Here is a 16,964-nt window from a genome sequence, read left to right as displayed (position 1 = left end):
ATGCTCACTGCTAAGTTTTCTTGGTAATGCCCCAAGTCAGTACTCCCAGGCTCTTGTGGTCATCCCGCAGGACACGCAGAGTGGCCATGTGGCCTTTTCACTGTACGTGTTCCCAGCGGGAGAGGGACAAAGCAATGCTGTCCTTTCTTATTTCAACCCTAAGACTACAAATGAGCATTTTTTGTGGTCTCTTTTGTGCCACTGTTTTTTGTATTTTTATGCTTTTTGTGGGTGATTTAACTATTTAAAATGGCCTCCGGGCATAGCGCTGATGTGTCGTGCAGCACTTTTGAAAACACATGAGTTAGATGAGCTTCATTCAGGCATGAGTTACAGTGTCTTTAAACAGAAACACACACAAAAGTTATATGTTGAACAGTTGATAAAAATAGTGTGACCAGAGGGTCACAGAAACGCAATCCTATATTCCTCCTAGAATCTTGTACTCCGCTGAATTCGCTAACTCAGTACTCCCAGAGATGTTACAGACCATTATATCTGTGAACCATGATAATTGACTATATTTCTTTTGGGAGGTCATAAGAGAAATATTACAATGGGACTGTTTTAATACAATAACCTCTTTCAGCAGACTCATAAATCTTCAACATCTCAGAATTCTATTGGGCTTCAAAAGAAGCTTTGATCTTGTAAGACAGAAAGTCTTTATATCTACTCACTCATTAATGAATAAGTGATAATTTATTTCTGATCACTAGCAATACCATGTTTTCACCCAGGAAATATCAGGATCTTCTACATTATGTTTCAAATTTATATTTAACATGTAATAAGTAACTACCTTCAAGCCAAATATTTTTAAGTAAAATAAAAAGGTTAACAAATGAGGATTTTTTCATGATATGTAAAAGATATGAGACATACATTACATCTATGTCCTATTAAGAAACATTGCAAATGAAATACACTGAGATGTAAGGATATATTTACATCCAACATCCAGAAATATCAACATCCAGACACTAGGCTGAATTTTTAAAAGATTAAAAAATGTTTCCATTTGTTTAAAAATCATAATCACAACTTAAAGGAAAAACATTTTCCTGCTGAAAGCCCAGATAATAATAGGTAAGTTGAATTCAATTATCAGATGCCAGAATCAGATGGTTAAGTTGTGCAAGATCACTTTTAAAGTCTTGTTATATCTCGATATTATGCTGTTTTTTAACTTTTCAAGTCTGTATGCGTCTTCTCTCTTAAACACTCAGAAGTTACAGATGTAGCAGACAGCGGAGTCTTTCTACATCAGTTTTATTGACATTTTGGGCTAGATAATTCTTTACTGTGAGAGGCCACCCATGAGATGACATTAGCACACATGCACACACCCAGTTGTGACAGTTAAAAATATCCCAGACATTGCCAAGTGTCCCCTGGGGCAAAGAAGAAGGAGCAACTAAGCCCCCGTTGAGAACCATCGGCATAAAGCATATTATTGATTGACACTATTTAAATATGCTGCCAAATTTTCCTAGAATTTTTGTCAGATTATTCTAAGGGCAAGCAGAAAGGGCATTCTTTACTGATCTGTCCGTAAAGCATACTAAATGTGTAACAAGGGTGATGCTTACCTCATACATTATTATTAAGAGACATGGACAAGCAAAAAAAAAATAATAATAAAGTATTTCTTGTATTTCTTCTTATAAAGAAAAGCGAGAAGTGCCAACATATAAAATTTTAATAGGGAAGTAAATATGTATGAACATTAGAGAGGATATTGAAATTTCTCTTAATACATGTCATATTAATTCATTGCTATAGATCATAAAAACACATGCTGTTTTTCCCCTTAAGGAAGCATTTTTAACTAGAAAATGGTAATCATCAGGTGTGTTCCATTTTCTCTGAGACTAACTAATGGGATGTGAACCAAAATCAGGATTTAACCAGGTACACAGGGAGCATTTCCAAAGGCAGGAAAACTGGTCTACATCCCCTCCTCCCAACAGTGGCTCAGTGGCATGGTCTGGATGTAGGTGAGCCCTGATACTAATATAAACAAAAGAAAAGCAAAAGGTATACACACTTCTCTGACCTCTCTCTAATCTCTAGTTCTTTGGGTGGAATACCCAAACCAAAACCTTTTTTCTACCAAAGATTCAAAGCATTCTATCCTGTTGCTTAGTTCAACTGAGAAACTCTCCCTGTTAATGGAATGGATGTTTGTATTTCCTCGAGATTCAGGAATCAAAGCCCTAACCCCCGAGTTAGGTGGAGGGGTTAGGGAGGTGGGGAGGAGGTGGGGCCTTTGGAAGGTTTAGATGAGGTCATAAGGATGGGGCCTCCATAGTGGAATTAGTGGCCTTACAAGAAGAGAGGAGAAAGTTTGCTCTCTCCCTCTCTCTCTCCCCCTCCTGCCCCCATCCCTTGCCAACCCTGTTCATGTGAAGACACAGCAAGAAGTCAGACATCTGCAAGCCAGGAAGTGGGCTCCTACCAGAACCTGACCCTGCTGGTACCATGATTTCAGACATCCATTTGCCAGAACTGTGAGAAATACAATGTCTCATTTAAGGCAACTAGTCTATGATATTTTGCTACAGCAGCCCAAGCATACTAAGACAGTCCTCTTAATACTGACAACCAAAATGGACCTAGTAGTTTCAACTAATTTCATAGAAGAGGTTTCCATGGCAACTATCTCTTGCCAATTTTAACTACTTCCAAGGTTATGGCATCCAGGCCTGCGTCCCGTCACTGTGCAAAGATACAATCCCCATCTAATGTTGAATAAATTGATCTCTCATCTATTTCAGGAGAAGACAAACAGTCTCATTCTGGTTTTTTGTCATGAATAGCAGTCAGTTTTCTGTGAGATCAACTTGCTTCGACAAAGCTTGTTATATTCAAATAGATCCGTTATTTTTTTTTAAGTGTATCAATGCAAGTAATTTGCTTTGCAAAAGATTCCTTCTCTGCAAAAGAACTTGTCATAAGATTCCCTTAAATATCAAGTTTCCTAACATATTTAAATAGAGCTAACATACCAGGTGTCAGGAATACATGCATTGAGTAAAATGAGCCTTACTGGTGTCTATTTCAGAAATGGATTTTTTTCCTTTTTTTTTTTTTTGGCACGTGTGTTTTCTGGGCATACTTGTTGGAAGAATATGAGGATCACATTCCCTAGGATCATGCACAATCTCTGGCAGTGAGAAAGCAGAACGACATTATAAAAACAATGCAATCTGGGACCAGGTGGGACCCATCTTCTCCAGGATCTGGAGTACCACTGAGTGGCAGATTGGTCCAGGTGTCAGTCGGCGTGTTTGTCCTAGAATTCTCTATTAATAAAGGGCACTATTTTGGCCTGAAAAAGGTAATATGAATCTAAAAAGTCTACTTAGCTTTGGAAGAATCTGTCTTCATTTTAATGCAATGAAGCACTGTTTTCCATGAGTAAGATTCCTTTCATGCTTTCTTACTAATATGTAAGAAAAATGGAAGGGAATCATTGAAAAGAATTCAATAACACTTTGAATTTGAAGGTTTACATAGTTGAAACAATCAGATGTACCGTAAGAGCCATTCGAGATTAGCCAAATTACTTCAGTAGTTGAAATATTCTTTAAAATGAGATAGAATGAATCACATAAACCTTTGTACACAGAACAGATGCTGAGTCACAGGAGTGGACTCAACTATGTAAATTATTTTCATGGGAAGGGTGAATGCGTGATCCAGCTGCCTTACCTCCTATGGAGATGATGGCATCGAAGCCCTGATCCCTAAAAGGGAGATTAAGGTTGTCACATACCATGACTTCACATCCTCTCTCCCGGGCAATATCTACCAGTGGCTCACAGTAGTCACAGCCCAGGGTATGCACCTGGCTGTTCACTTTAAGATACTTTCCAGTCCCACAACCTGTAAGACAAAAACCTGTGTTACATGGTACCCTTCATGGAGCCCTTCAAGGACATTGGGAGAATAAGCTGTTTATCTTATAACAAGGAATAGAAATCACTTTATGTTGACTAATCAAGACAGAATACAACATGGGGGAAGGTATTCCCCAAAGGGGAACAGAGAAATTGAGTACTTTAGAGAGTGTTTCTATGGAACAGAAGCAGGAAAAGGAATATTTAATGTCCCCATGGGGATTAGTATACCAGCACAACCACAACATGTTAGCTGGCCCATGGCAGGGAATTATACGAGATCAGACAATCAAGTTCACAAACTCAGCCTAGAAAAAGTGCTGCCTATTTCATGGATAGTATCAGTACCGTCACCTTCAAAGTACTCCCTTTCAGAAGCTGTGCTCTGACACCAATGCCTAGGCCACCCCTCAAAGCAATTTGGGAACTCTTTTTCTGGAAATGGCCATAAGAGCTGTCATCATAATGAGGCTTGACAATTAAGTTTGTGAACTTAGTCTAGAAAAAGAGCTTTAAAGCGTGGACTAGGCTCTGGCATTGGTACATAGCTTCCCAAGGGGAGTTCTTCCAAGGTGACTGTAGTGATATTCAGCAAGGAGGTATGTAGCAGTTTTTCTAGAACGAGTTCACAAACTTCACTGTCTGACTGCATAGCTCTGCATCCCTGGGACACTGTGCAATCACTTCACCTTCACGCACCTATTTCCTTATGTATATAGAGATGTAAGTTAGGGCATTTATGCTCCTGTGTCTTTCCAAAGACTCTTAACACCTGCCGACTGTGTAAAACAAACTACGGTCAACAAATTTTCAATGGTTATAAAAATAATTTATAGAAGAAAACATGCTTTTCAATTTTTTTTTAAATTTGAAGTTGAATGAAAAAATAACTTTCAACATGAGTTTATCTAGTCTGTTGTCAGTGCTAGGTTCGAAATGATCTCTCTAAACGCAGCTCACGACTGGAACAAAGAACTATTTTTCTCTTAAATATGTCTCTGAATGGACAATTTTTGGCATTTACTTTCCGGTGGCAGAGACCCAAACGATTCGGGATTTTCCCAGCCCCACAGACGTAAATCATTCAGATCGTACTGATATTATGAAGAACAAAATAATAACATGAATGAATAAATCTATCTTGAAACAAAGTTTTCTATCATCAAGTATGTAGTATGATATTCTATTATCGACATATAATCTAATTGCTTTCCAGAAATATTTTTAAAAGTAATTAGGTGCGTACCTATTGACATTCCTTATTGATTTTTCTGCATTAAAAAACCTACCACTGGGCGGCACCTGTGGCTCAAGGAGTAGGGCGCCGGTCCCATATGCCGGAGGTGGCGGGTTCAAACCCAGCCCCGGCCAAAAAAAAAAAAAAAAAAAAGAAAAAACCTACCACTATTCAAACATGATTAGTTTTCTACTTCTGAAATATAGGACACCCTTAAATCTTCCTTAATACGTGCTATTCACAATTATAGCAAATAATATTATAGCAATTATAGCACAATTATAGACAATAAAAGCAAAATTAAAGTTCATTGATGCCAGCTGAGACTGTGGAGAGACTATGAATAAAAAATAAGATTGCCAATGTTATTATTTCAATATAAATGATTGGAGCCTGAGACACATTTCTGATCTCATAACCACTGTTCCTAATAATGCTTGTGAGGAAAAAGTATCCATTCTTTGAGAGCAGCCATGGGGAAATACAGTTCACAAAGTATTTTAAAACTGAAATCTTCTAAATTTTTCAAAGATGATCATCCCAAGAAATATAACCTTGGAAATATGTGTGCTTTTTTATTGGTTGAAAGGGGTACATTAGGAGAGATGAAAGGGAAAATTACTTTGAAGGTACTAATAAAAAAAGATTCATTGACCATTTGAGCTAAAGAGGAAGTGTTCAAAGGGCACTTGGTAATAAAGAGGAAACTGAGGTCTTTTCAAGTTTAAACAGTTCCTGAAGCCTACTCGTTTTATTCTATAGTCATTTCTAATGACATTCATTTTTAAGGGCGGTAATGGAACTCTCAAATATGATGCAATGATCCATTTTCTAAATGCAAACGCTGAGACGCCAGGAGAAGATTTTATCCTAAGAAGGAAACCAAGAATATTGACAAGTCTAGTCTGCCCATTACCTGAAATGGAAATCAGAATATTATCAACACTATAACAAGCTTCAATACACAACAGCTGCTCCTATACAAAAGCGCATTAAGTGATCACTTGCACAGTGCTGCAAAGAGAGAACAAGTGAGCCCTGACATGTCCCTTGATTTCGTATGCTGCTCCACACTATGACTAAAAGAAGAAAACACACAATTGCCTCAGTTCAGCACGATGTTTGGTCCATGATGGGCAAGTACTCGCTCAAAAGTATCTAAATTAATCTGAATGTTCTTTCTGAAGTTTGCAGAAGCAGCAACATTTTTTAAAATGAGAAGTTCTTTGATAAAACCTTATTGGAAAGAGAATTCTCTTTTCCTATGAGAAATTAAGAAGAATATTTTTCTCATTTTATATCTACTTCTTGAGGCCAGAAATGAACAGTACGTTTTATTGTCCAGGCATGGTGCCACGCCTTCTACATTTTTATTGCCTCAGTGGAGGAATGGTAGAGAATGATTTAGCCAATTAACTCTGACCACAGGGACGAGAATAGATACACTGAATACTAAGAGGATAAGGGGAACCTTAATTTTGAAAAGTAAATTTTTAGTATGTTCACAAATCTGAAATGTTTCGTATGGTTAAGAGAATTGTCTGTGATGTCAGGTAAAAAGGGAATCTTGCTCAAAAAGAATTCAGCTCTGGTCTTTCCTCTACTTTCTAAACTGATCCAAGCAAAGATATCAAACCACAGAATTGCCTCTATTGTCCCATCTAAAGGACTGTAGTTGACTAAAACCATTTTAGCAAAAAGTCATGCCGTAAGTGCACAGATCACAGCATTTCCTGAGAGTACTTTGTCATTTCTGCTGTCTTCAAATCACTGGAGTTCTTACTTCATCCAAGATCCTTTATCACTATACAGCAAATCAGCTTAACTGGGGCATGGAGTTATATGGTTAACAAAATTTTAGTTAACTAAAAGTTTCACCACTAAAATAGTGAAATTGACCCAAAGAAAACCTATCTAGGCAGCTGAAACTTGATTACCTCTGGATTTTTTTTTTCACTTACGTAATGTTTTATAGTAACTAATTATAAATTTCTAATCTAATAGCCAATCAGATGAACCTGCCTAACAAACAGTAGATGATTTTAGCTAAGTAGAAAACCTAGGAATAAAAAAACTTTCCTTTTGGAGATAATGGTGTCATCACACTGTCTTTTCTTTTAGCTCCTTTGGACCTTTTTATTCCCTTTTCATTTATTTCTTCTTTGATTTCAATTTCATTTAAAAACACATCTTTCATCTCATAATCAAAACATTGACTATTCATTTATTGAATAATAAAAAATGTAAATGTACAAAATTCAAAAGACGCAAATAGGCAAAAAGATGTTTACTACAGATGTAATTGTTGGTTTGCACAGGGGTATTTAAAGAATATAATTTGAAGTAGCAAAATGCAACAAATAGCATACAGCAGGTCAGACAATTAAGTTTGCAAACTTATCCCAGAAAAAGTACTACATACCTCATTGATAAGTATTACTATGATCGTCAGATGGTCAAAGGGAGTACTTTGAAAGTGACATGGTGGTACTCTGCAATGGAGTAGGTAGCACTTTTTTAAGTTCAGGAGTTTAACTGTCTGACCTTACATTCCCTGTTAATATGGCAAGATTAGGATATAAAACTAAGATTAATACTAAGCATCTGTATAAACACAAATACTGAATGATCTTCACAATATATTAAAAGTAACAAAAGCTAAGTATGTAATTGTTTTTAAAGCATAAAACCATTTGTGGAATGGAAAAAGGGGAATCCACCCATAGGCACAACCATAGTCACAAATATGCTTGTATTTATATCAGGTATCTCAGGAAGATCACACGAGAAGCTTAGAGCACCAGTTGCCTCCAGCGTGGGTTGCTTGGTGCCAGGGGACCGAGAAGACAGGACATTGTGCAGTGTCCATCTTTTTGTTCCTTTGGTACTGAACCATGTGAGTAGATTACCTATCAAAATATTTTTATGCAATCTGTATTCTGCTCCTTTTTTTGAACTATTTGTTCATGGATCCTTCTACTATTTTTCTTTTGGATTGGTGGTATTTTTATTTTCTTAAAAATGTTTTCTTTTGAACTTATTCCCCCTCATCTAACTGAAGCTTTGAAGCCTTTCAAAGGGTCTTGCCATTCTCCGGCAAGACGAAGTTGCTAACTTGACTCCATGTATTCTGCTATACAGTCAATATGCCAGGTTTCAAACAGGCCCAGGACACAATTTCAGGTTTCTTGTTAGAACACAAATAAAAAATGAATCTGGAAAGGAAAGCAGGGTGGAACATATCTCACGCCATGCGGCACACCACTGGCTTACCTATGTCAGCGACGAGGCTGCCTGGCTTCTGTCCCTGGAGGAACTGGCGGACTCGAGGCCAGGCTTTGCTCTGCAGGTCACTGAAGTAGGGAGCGGTGCTCTCATACACGTGGTGGACGTGCTGCTTCTCCAGCTGGGCGGCTTCATGCTCCATCCTGGGGAAACAGGACCCACCCAGGGGACACAGGTCAGCGCATGTCCCCAAGACACATGAAAGAGGACCCAGATTTCCTAAACGTGGGGACCTACACCTGTGACAGTTATGCTGTTCTTACATTTTCAAACAAGCTGCAGAGAACAAAACCTCCACTGTAACCTCATCAGAGTCACGAAAAGACCAGCAGACACTTGGTTTTTCACCTCATTTTCAGGAAAACAACCGGTTTGGGGATGAGCTAATCATTGTAAGTTACACAAAGTCATTTCTTAATTTTGGAAGCACAGTCGCAGTTCTTACCAAATGGTTCACTTTGGATAAGATCTGCTCATTTGAATCTGCCAAATGTTAAGATATATTAAGATTAAGATACATTAAGATTCTGCTCATTTTAGCGTTAGATATTCTACCTGACAGTAGCTCACGAAAACCCTATTAATTCTACATTTTTTTTTATTATTTATTTATTTATTTATTTTATTGTTGGGGATTCATTGAGGGTACAATAAGCCAGGTTATACTGATTGCCTTTGTCAGGTAAAGTTCAACCATTTCTCTATAACATGCCTGCTTTTATTTTAGTAAAGGTGTTTTCTTGCCTGAATTATTTCAACAGCCTGCAACCAGTTTTTCTGGCCATTCAATGCTTTTCCCAATTTCAATTATAACTATTTTTTTTAGAATGTAAGTCTGATGGTGTTGCTTCTTATCTTAGACTTCTTCAAAGGCATTTTAAGGTGTGTTTGATCAAGTTCAGCTGGCTTAGGAAGGTGAAAAAGGCCCTTTGTGACGTGGCCGCAGTGTCAACTGGTCTCCTAATACTCAATGAGCCACAGTTTCTCAGCATTGACACAGTCTCTGTCATCAGGGGCCTGAACAGACTCTGTGCTTTCCCTGGATAATTCACAGTCATTCTTGGCACAGACATCACCTCCTCCAGGAAGCCCTGCCTGCCTCTATGCAGCACAGGGCAATAAGACAGGAATAAGAAGGTCACCAGAGCAGCTCCTGGAGGTCCCAGCTGTTTCGGGCTTAATTATTTAATTATTCTATCCTGGCACATGAGTGAGGGGTTCCCCAGGGAAGTGCCCAGGGGCTCAGATCGGAGCTTTTACCTTCCAAATGAAGGTATTTTTAATCATGTAAGAGGCCACTTGGCCCTACTGGTACCTATCACCTCAGCCCTGCCCCTGTACCCCCTCTGTGTCCCATGCACACCTCTGCATGAGAGCACGAAGTTCTGTAACTGTGTTTAGATATTTGTCACTTGCACTGGCTGGAAGACTCTAGGGGGTTGTGGTCCCCAAGTCCGCCGGAGACTGGTACTATGGCCTGTAAAGCTGCACAGTGGGGAGGGGGGCCACCGAGCGAAGCTTCATCTGTGTTTACAGCCACTCCCCACTGCTCACATCACCACCTGGGCTTTGCCTCCTGTTAGATCAGCGCAGGCGTTTGATTCTTACAGGAGCGCAAACCCTACTGAAAACCGCACAAAATTTATCTTATTTAATGTTGAATCCCCAGCACTTAGGACACACCAAACCTTTAACAAATGAGCAGATAAACATAACCAGAATGGACTCTGACTCTTGAGTACAGAGGGCAGTGCCAGCTTTGGTTAGCATAAGGAGTGGCTGTTTTCACCCAAGGGAGTGTGGGATCGAAGGACTCTATCCCTAAAAGTTTACGGATGGCCATGTGACGAGAGAGAAGATCCTCTCCGCCCATCCCCAGCCCCTCCCTGGGAATTAGGAACCCCTGGATAAGATGGTGTCTCTGAAGACATCTCCCTGCACAGTACCTTCCTCCTCTTTTGGATTTAAGAAATACCTTGTGGAGAGATACTTCTAGACTATAAGAAATAGTCTGTTTCTTATGTGCTCACCCACAAGTTTTAGCATCCACTAATGATTCTCGCTTCAAACACTTGTTACTACACGTATCACCAAAGGACGGTATTCTAATGCCACCATTCCTTCCACTGCAAGAAAGAGCTATTCAGGATTTACTCTTAAAATGTAATAGGTTGTCTTTAGTCAGTATGGACCTGCCACAGGCCCTGCAGGAAAAAAAAAGAAAGAAAGAGAAAAAGAAAATCCTAGCAAACTCCTAACAGAGTAAAAATCTAATCTGTCTGACCAAACTTCCACCCAAACTGAAACAGCTTATATTGCACCTTCAACTGGAATTTACAAAGTAAACATATGGCTATAACTTCCCACGCGAGAAGAAAAACTGAAACATTCAGTGCTTTTTCTTTTATCAAAATCCCAGTAGATTTAAGTCTATTTAGATTCCCTCCTCCTCAAGGAATCAATTTGGGCATTATAATTCAGAGAACACTGGAACACATAAATTTCACTTTATTGAACTTGCAAATGTTAAGTGGCGACTGACAGTTCCTGCCAATTTGCAGTTAAAGCGTGGCTCCAATTTCAAGCTCAGCATTTGTAAGGTCTGAACATCACCCCTTGGAGACCTTTCTCTAAGTTCTTTGTCAAATTACCTGGCCTCTGCCATAAACAAGTAACCTTACAGATAGCTATTTTTCAGTGTGTAAGCAATATGAATCAATTTTGTTTTTCTGGTATTTTACAGTTAGTTACCTTTAAATGCTATGAAATACAAAGCTGACTGTGAAAATTGATTTGTAGAGTTGGGGCTGTCCAATATGACATTTTTGAAACTCCATGCTGGGTTATCCACTAACCAGTGAAGAATGGAGTTCATCTGCTCTCATGAAAGATGTCATTTCAGTTGTGGGAGCGGGTGAGTGACTCATCAGTGGGATGAGAGAAAGTCATTTTGTCTACCTTAGGTTTGTGGACTTATTAGGCATTGAATAGCTCTGCCCAATAATTCAAAGTGAAAATAAGGATGAATTATGTCAGCAACAGCATCCAAATAGGACAACTATGATGATATATGAAGATTACTTATCTCGATAAACAGGTGGGAACAGAAATTGTGAAAGCAGCAGTCCCCAGCCTTTTCAGCACCAGGAACTGGTTTCATGGGCGATAATTTTTCCACGGACCACAGCAGAGAAGGATTAGATTCTCATAAGAACTGTGCAACCTAGATCCCTCCCATATGCAGTTTTGAACCCTCGCAGTAGGATTCATGCTCCTATTTGAACCTAACGCCGCCCTGATCTGACAGCCCAGTTGGTGACGTGAACCATGGGGAGCAGCTGTAAATACAGATGAAGCTTTGCTCTGCTAGGCCGGCTCCAGATTTCCTGTTGCATGTATCAAAACTATAGTCACTCAAACTCTCAGCTTCACCCCAAGGCATTACTCACTTTCTCCCCATGGCCCTGGTGCATACTCATTTCTTCAGTTTTTTGCTGAAGCCAATGAGCTGTTTTTTTTTCTCATCTGCAACAACCACCTGTCACCTCCTCCTGCCAAAATCTTACCTGATATTCAAAGCCTAACATAGCTTCTTCCTCCTGCATGAGGGCTTTGTGGCTAACTATAGATAAAAATAAACTCTCAATATTCCTGTATATTGCAAATTTACTATCTATCACTGTGAAGGCATGTCATCTGATACCATCTTGAACTCTCAACTCCGTATATATTCCGAACTGGATTATAAATTCTTGGAAGGCAGGAAATAATTTGATCTTCTCTAGAGAGGATCAAATATATATATATATTTTTTTTTTGAGAAGACCAAATATATATTTACATATATATTTGTGTGTATATCTTTTAATTACTAATTTATATAGAGAGGAGAAGTCTCAAATTCCTGAGCTCCAAGGATCATCCTGCCTTGGTCTCCTAAACTGTTAGGATTACAGGTGCAAGCCACTGAGTCCAGCCTATATATATACATCGTGTGTGTGTGTGAAAAAAATTATTTATGTGTGTGCGTAAGGTCATTTGCAGAGAGATGACCTTATTACCTATACATATGTATACACACACACACGTATATATATAAAATCTCATAGTGCTAAGCTAGTTTGAGAACAGAGCATCAATTAATAATTGAAGAACCAATGAATCAAGGAGTTATTTCTTTAGCTTCCTCTGCAAGAGAGAGCTAAAGAAATATGTTATTCCAGACAAGCTGGTCCGCAAGTGTTTAATCAAAAATCCTAAATACAGCACCGTGTGCCCAGTAGGCACCTGCAGGAAAGAAAGACTGAGCTTTCCTGGTTCTGTTTTGTGTTTTATCATTTCTTGCGATAGCAGAGGTTGGTTTATTTCATAGACGCACCCTAGGCATGCAAGAGTCACTTTTTTAGAATCTCTTTTTTCACTTTTTTTGCAGTTTTTGGTCAGGGCTGGGTTTGAACCTGACACCTCTGGCATATGGGGCCAGTGCCCTACTCCTTTGAGCCACAGGTGCCACCCAACAGTCACTTTTTTATAACTAAAAATAAATAAAAAATATTGTAAGTTGTTCTCCTGTTATAAATACTGTGTTTCATAGAAGACACTGTATCAAAAAAGACAGCATAAAATTTTGCCTTAAATTTCAAAGCATTCTTACACTGTTTTCTAAAGTGAAGATACAAGTTGGTCAGAACAGTTAAAAGATTTTGCCTATAATATAAAAAAGACCTAATTATAAACTATATAGCTTTTTGAAAACTTTTTAATACATGACACTTCAAACTTAATACCTACATATTAATCTATAGCACAAATTATATTTAAAAAATTCACATGTAAAAACTATCATTTAGAAATGTTTAAGTCCTAGAAATGTGTGTGTGTGTGAAAAAAATTATTTATGTGTGTGCGTAAGGTCATTTGCAGAGAGATGAAAAGAGAATTTTTCTTTCTAAAAAATACTAAATGTATTCCTGTAATTTTTATTTACAACTGTCTTCAAATACTTTTTTCTATGTAGTACAAAAATAAACCCTAACTTTATGTCATGTCAGAAATTTATAATTATAGGAATTGGGACTAATTCGGTTTGCCAAATATGCACATTGTCGAAAAAACCCTCCTTTTCTGTGAGCGGCAGCCAGAGCTGAAAGCTACTAACCTGAGTCATCCTGAGATCACAGGAAAATTACCTCTTGTCTTTGTGAATCGTGGAGTCTCCACCCCCAGAGAGTGACAGTTGTTTCTCATAAATTTCTCAGTGTGTAAATGAAAACTTGTAGAAGGGAAATCAAATATCCAGGTCCTTCACATGATGAACCGCTTGTGTGCCTCTCGGAAGGGAACACAGGCCCTATTAGGAAGAAGACGAATATTAAAGGTTACTTTACATAATAGAAAAGTATTGAACCAGCTACAGCCCAGGTTGAGCTCGTGACCTGGGCATACATTACCCAAAGAGGAAGGAATTCCTAAGAACTCTGAATATGTGGAGTGTGCCAGAACAGTATCAGCAGTTTATAAATCAATTCCTAAGCTTTCTGCGAAACACGATGGTGCTTTCTCCCAAAATTAAATTGAATGATTTCATCTTGTTCCTGGAAAAACTGCAAGCATTGGCAAGTCCACTCTGAATCCAGGGGCTGAAATAAATATATACTGACTATGTAAGACAATGCTACTAAATTTTATTGAATCTTTCCAGGACAATTGGACTTCTCAATAGTTGCTCATATTATTAGCTATTTCCTCGTCCTTTGACAAGTGGCCCTAGTTAATTTTCATTGCTTACATTATTTTTGTTTTTCTTTTTCATTACGAGTTTGTCATGAAACCTGTTAAAATGCTCTTAGTTCCTAAATAAATAAAATAATGCCTCTTGCATACAAAAAGGCACTTTGTAATACTGAAGTCTTGGGGTACGGAGTGAGCTCCTGAGTGATGCCTAGCAAGACAGAAGCCCACCCTAAAATACCTCAGGCCCTAATTGTTTGTCTGCCGATGGGGTGACTGGACCTTAACCTAAGTCACAGCTTGCAACTATGTTCCCAGGTCTCCCGTCTTTCCTGTGTGTTCACCACACTGCCCAAACTGTTATCTCTTACTATCCGGTGATTCTCAGGAGGGCAGGGTAAGGCGCATACGGCTTCTCCCAACATCCCGATGACATCCCCCCAGCCTCGGTCCCTATTTAAGAGTCACTGATTTGGCAGAGACTTGTGCTTCGGCAAACTCCTCTCTGGTCTTCAGAGTTCGCATCTACATTTTAACCCCAGTCATCTGCTGGTTATCCACGGGTGTATTGTCTAAGTCAGCGAGAGCAACAGAAGTTGACGTTCACGAAGCCTTTGAAGAAGGATTTTGGATCAACCGCCAGTTAAAACACATCATCATTCCTCGTGCAGCCTCATAGCCTGCCTTTATTTGTAAAGGAGACGATGTCTGTTGACTGATTCCCTGTGTCAAGTCCAAAGCAAATGGCTTTCCACTTGGAGTTGCCCTTCCAGGTCCTGCCTGGTTAGTTCACTGCCATCAGCCGACGGGGCTGTCTGTACACCTTTCCTTCAGGCACTAGTGCCAAAGGTGCTTGTGCCTCAGGTGTTAAAGGCAAAGTCTTCAACGACAATGACCGTAGCCAAAGAGAAGAACTACAGATGGTGTAGAGGACGCATGTGAGCTGCCTGGGCTTTTCTGTATCTAAATCACACTCCTAAAACACCTACACGTATAACTGACTTCCTTTCATGTCCCCAAATTATGATCCACATTTGTTTCTGTCTAAAATGTGTGAATCATATCATCCTCTCCAAGAAGCTGCTGGACAAAGATAGAAACGGGTAGTATCTGTCTAGAAAGAGTGGAATTCTGATTGCATCCTCTTATTAGCTCCACTGTATTTACCCCTGAAAGAAATGCACTCCTCCTCCTCTTTTTGAACAAATGGGAAGCTGTATTCTTGGGCAGAAGTTTGCCCAACTTCAGACCTTCTCTCAAATGAGTTCTGTGTATTTCGCCATGAAGAAAGAGGGTCAGAACATCCAACCACAAGTAGGGGGAAAAGTCAGTTTTGGAAAAAAAGGGACTTTTTACATTGAATTAAAAATACACACTCAATAGCTTGGAGCGGTGGCCCATGCCTGTAATCCTAGCACTCTGGGAGGCTGAGGCGGGTGGATCACTTGAGCTCAGCAGTTCGAGACTGTCCTGAGTAAGAGTGAGACCCCCGTCCTCACTAAAGATAGAAAAACTAGTTAGGCATTGTGGCGGGCACCTGTAATCTCAGCTACTTTGGTGATTGACGAAAAAGAATTGCTTGAGCCCAAGAGTCTGAGGTTGCTGTGAGCTATGATGACACCCCAGCACTCTAGCCTGGACAACTCAAAAAAAAAAAAATACACAGTCATAAAACAGCCTTACACCCCATTCAAGAGCCAGAATTTAATATGGAAAACATACAAAGAAGCATTAAACGTAAATGTAGTAGAATTTTTACTTTGGGGACAGGTACATCCTGAGTGCAGGTGACTCCCCAAGCTCATACCCTTCCTTACTTAATCCTGATTATTATATAATCGGTATGTGTATATAATAACCCCATTACAAATTACTAAATATCATGATCATGCACTTTAAGGCCGTGGACAAATGTTCAAAACCACAAATGTCAACGGTCCGTATCTGGTGTGATGAATGTTATGGTCCAGGTGTGCCCAGGTGCTACTGTAGCCCATAGGCATCTAAGCATCTACTCAGGCTGGAGTGGGTAAGGGCAGGGGAGGCTCCCCTAAGACGCTGGCATCTAAACTGAAGCTCAAGGGTGAGTAGGGGTCAGCTAGGTAAAGGGGGAGTGGGCGATTCTAAGCAAAGCCAACAGCATATGCAAAACGGACGGAACAAGACCACTTAGTCTCTCTGATGAGCTTCACGTAGATTAATACCTGTAACAGGAACAGTAATAGCAACACACACAAATACACAGAGATGGTCCCTGACTTAGGACAGTTCGACTTTATGACAGTGAGAAAAGTGACACATACTCAGCAGGAACCATACTTCGAATTTCGATCTTTCCTGGGGCTAGTGACATCCAGTCCCATGTGCTCTCAAATGCTGAACAGCAGTGAGCCACGGCTCCCAGCAGGCCACACAATCACGAGGGTAAACCACAGATACTCCTTACGGTCTTCTGCACTGCAGATCACTTTGCCCTAATGTAAGCTAGGGTAAGTGTTCTGAGCACAGTTAAGGGAGGCTAGGCTAAGCTATGATAGTCAGCAGGTTAGGTGATTCGATGCACTTTCAACTTACGATATTTCTGTTTGTGATGGGTTTATCAACCTAACTGCATTGGAAGTCAAGGGCCATCTATATTAATTATTTACTATGAGGCAGACCCTGTTGCAGGAATTTATATAAACTCACTGAATGTCCCTAGTAATCATATGAAGTAGGAACTACTGCTTCCCCCCATTTTACAGATGAGAATACTGAGGTACAGAGAATCTAAGTGACTTTCCCAGGGTAACATAGCTAGGATATAA

General features: G+C 39.4%; 1 protein-coding gene across 2 annotated transcripts in view; it reads right to left on the bottom strand.

Annotated features, from left to right (window-relative positions):
- The window catches only part of TRMT9B (tRNA methyltransferase 9B (putative)), a 54,392-nt gene that overhangs the window by 3,785 nt on the left and 33,643 nt on the right, over positions 1-16,964 (bottom strand). Inside the window, exons 2-4 of one of the 2 annotated variants that reach the window (XM_053578352.1) lie at positions 13,586-13,777; positions 8,416-8,570; positions 3,718-3,891 (exon numbers count right to left, since the gene is read on the bottom strand). In XM_053578352.1, coding sequence (XP_053434327.1) covers positions 3,718-3,891; positions 8,416-8,569 — 328 coding nt within the window. In that variant the 5' untranslated portion in view covers position 8,570; positions 13,586-13,777. The remainder of the gene's footprint in view (positions 1-3,717; positions 3,892-8,415; positions 8,571-13,585; positions 13,778-16,964) is intronic. The other variant, XM_053578353.1, reaches the window with a different exon arrangement.

This window comes from Nycticebus coucang, chromosome 24 (assembly GCF_027406575.1).
Source record: "Nycticebus coucang isolate mNycCou1 chromosome 24, mNycCou1.pri, whole genome shotgun sequence".
Taxonomy (NCBI): Eukaryota; Metazoa; Chordata; class Mammalia; order Primates; family Lorisidae; genus Nycticebus; species Nycticebus coucang.
This window is presented reverse-complemented; position numbering and strand designations above follow the sequence as displayed.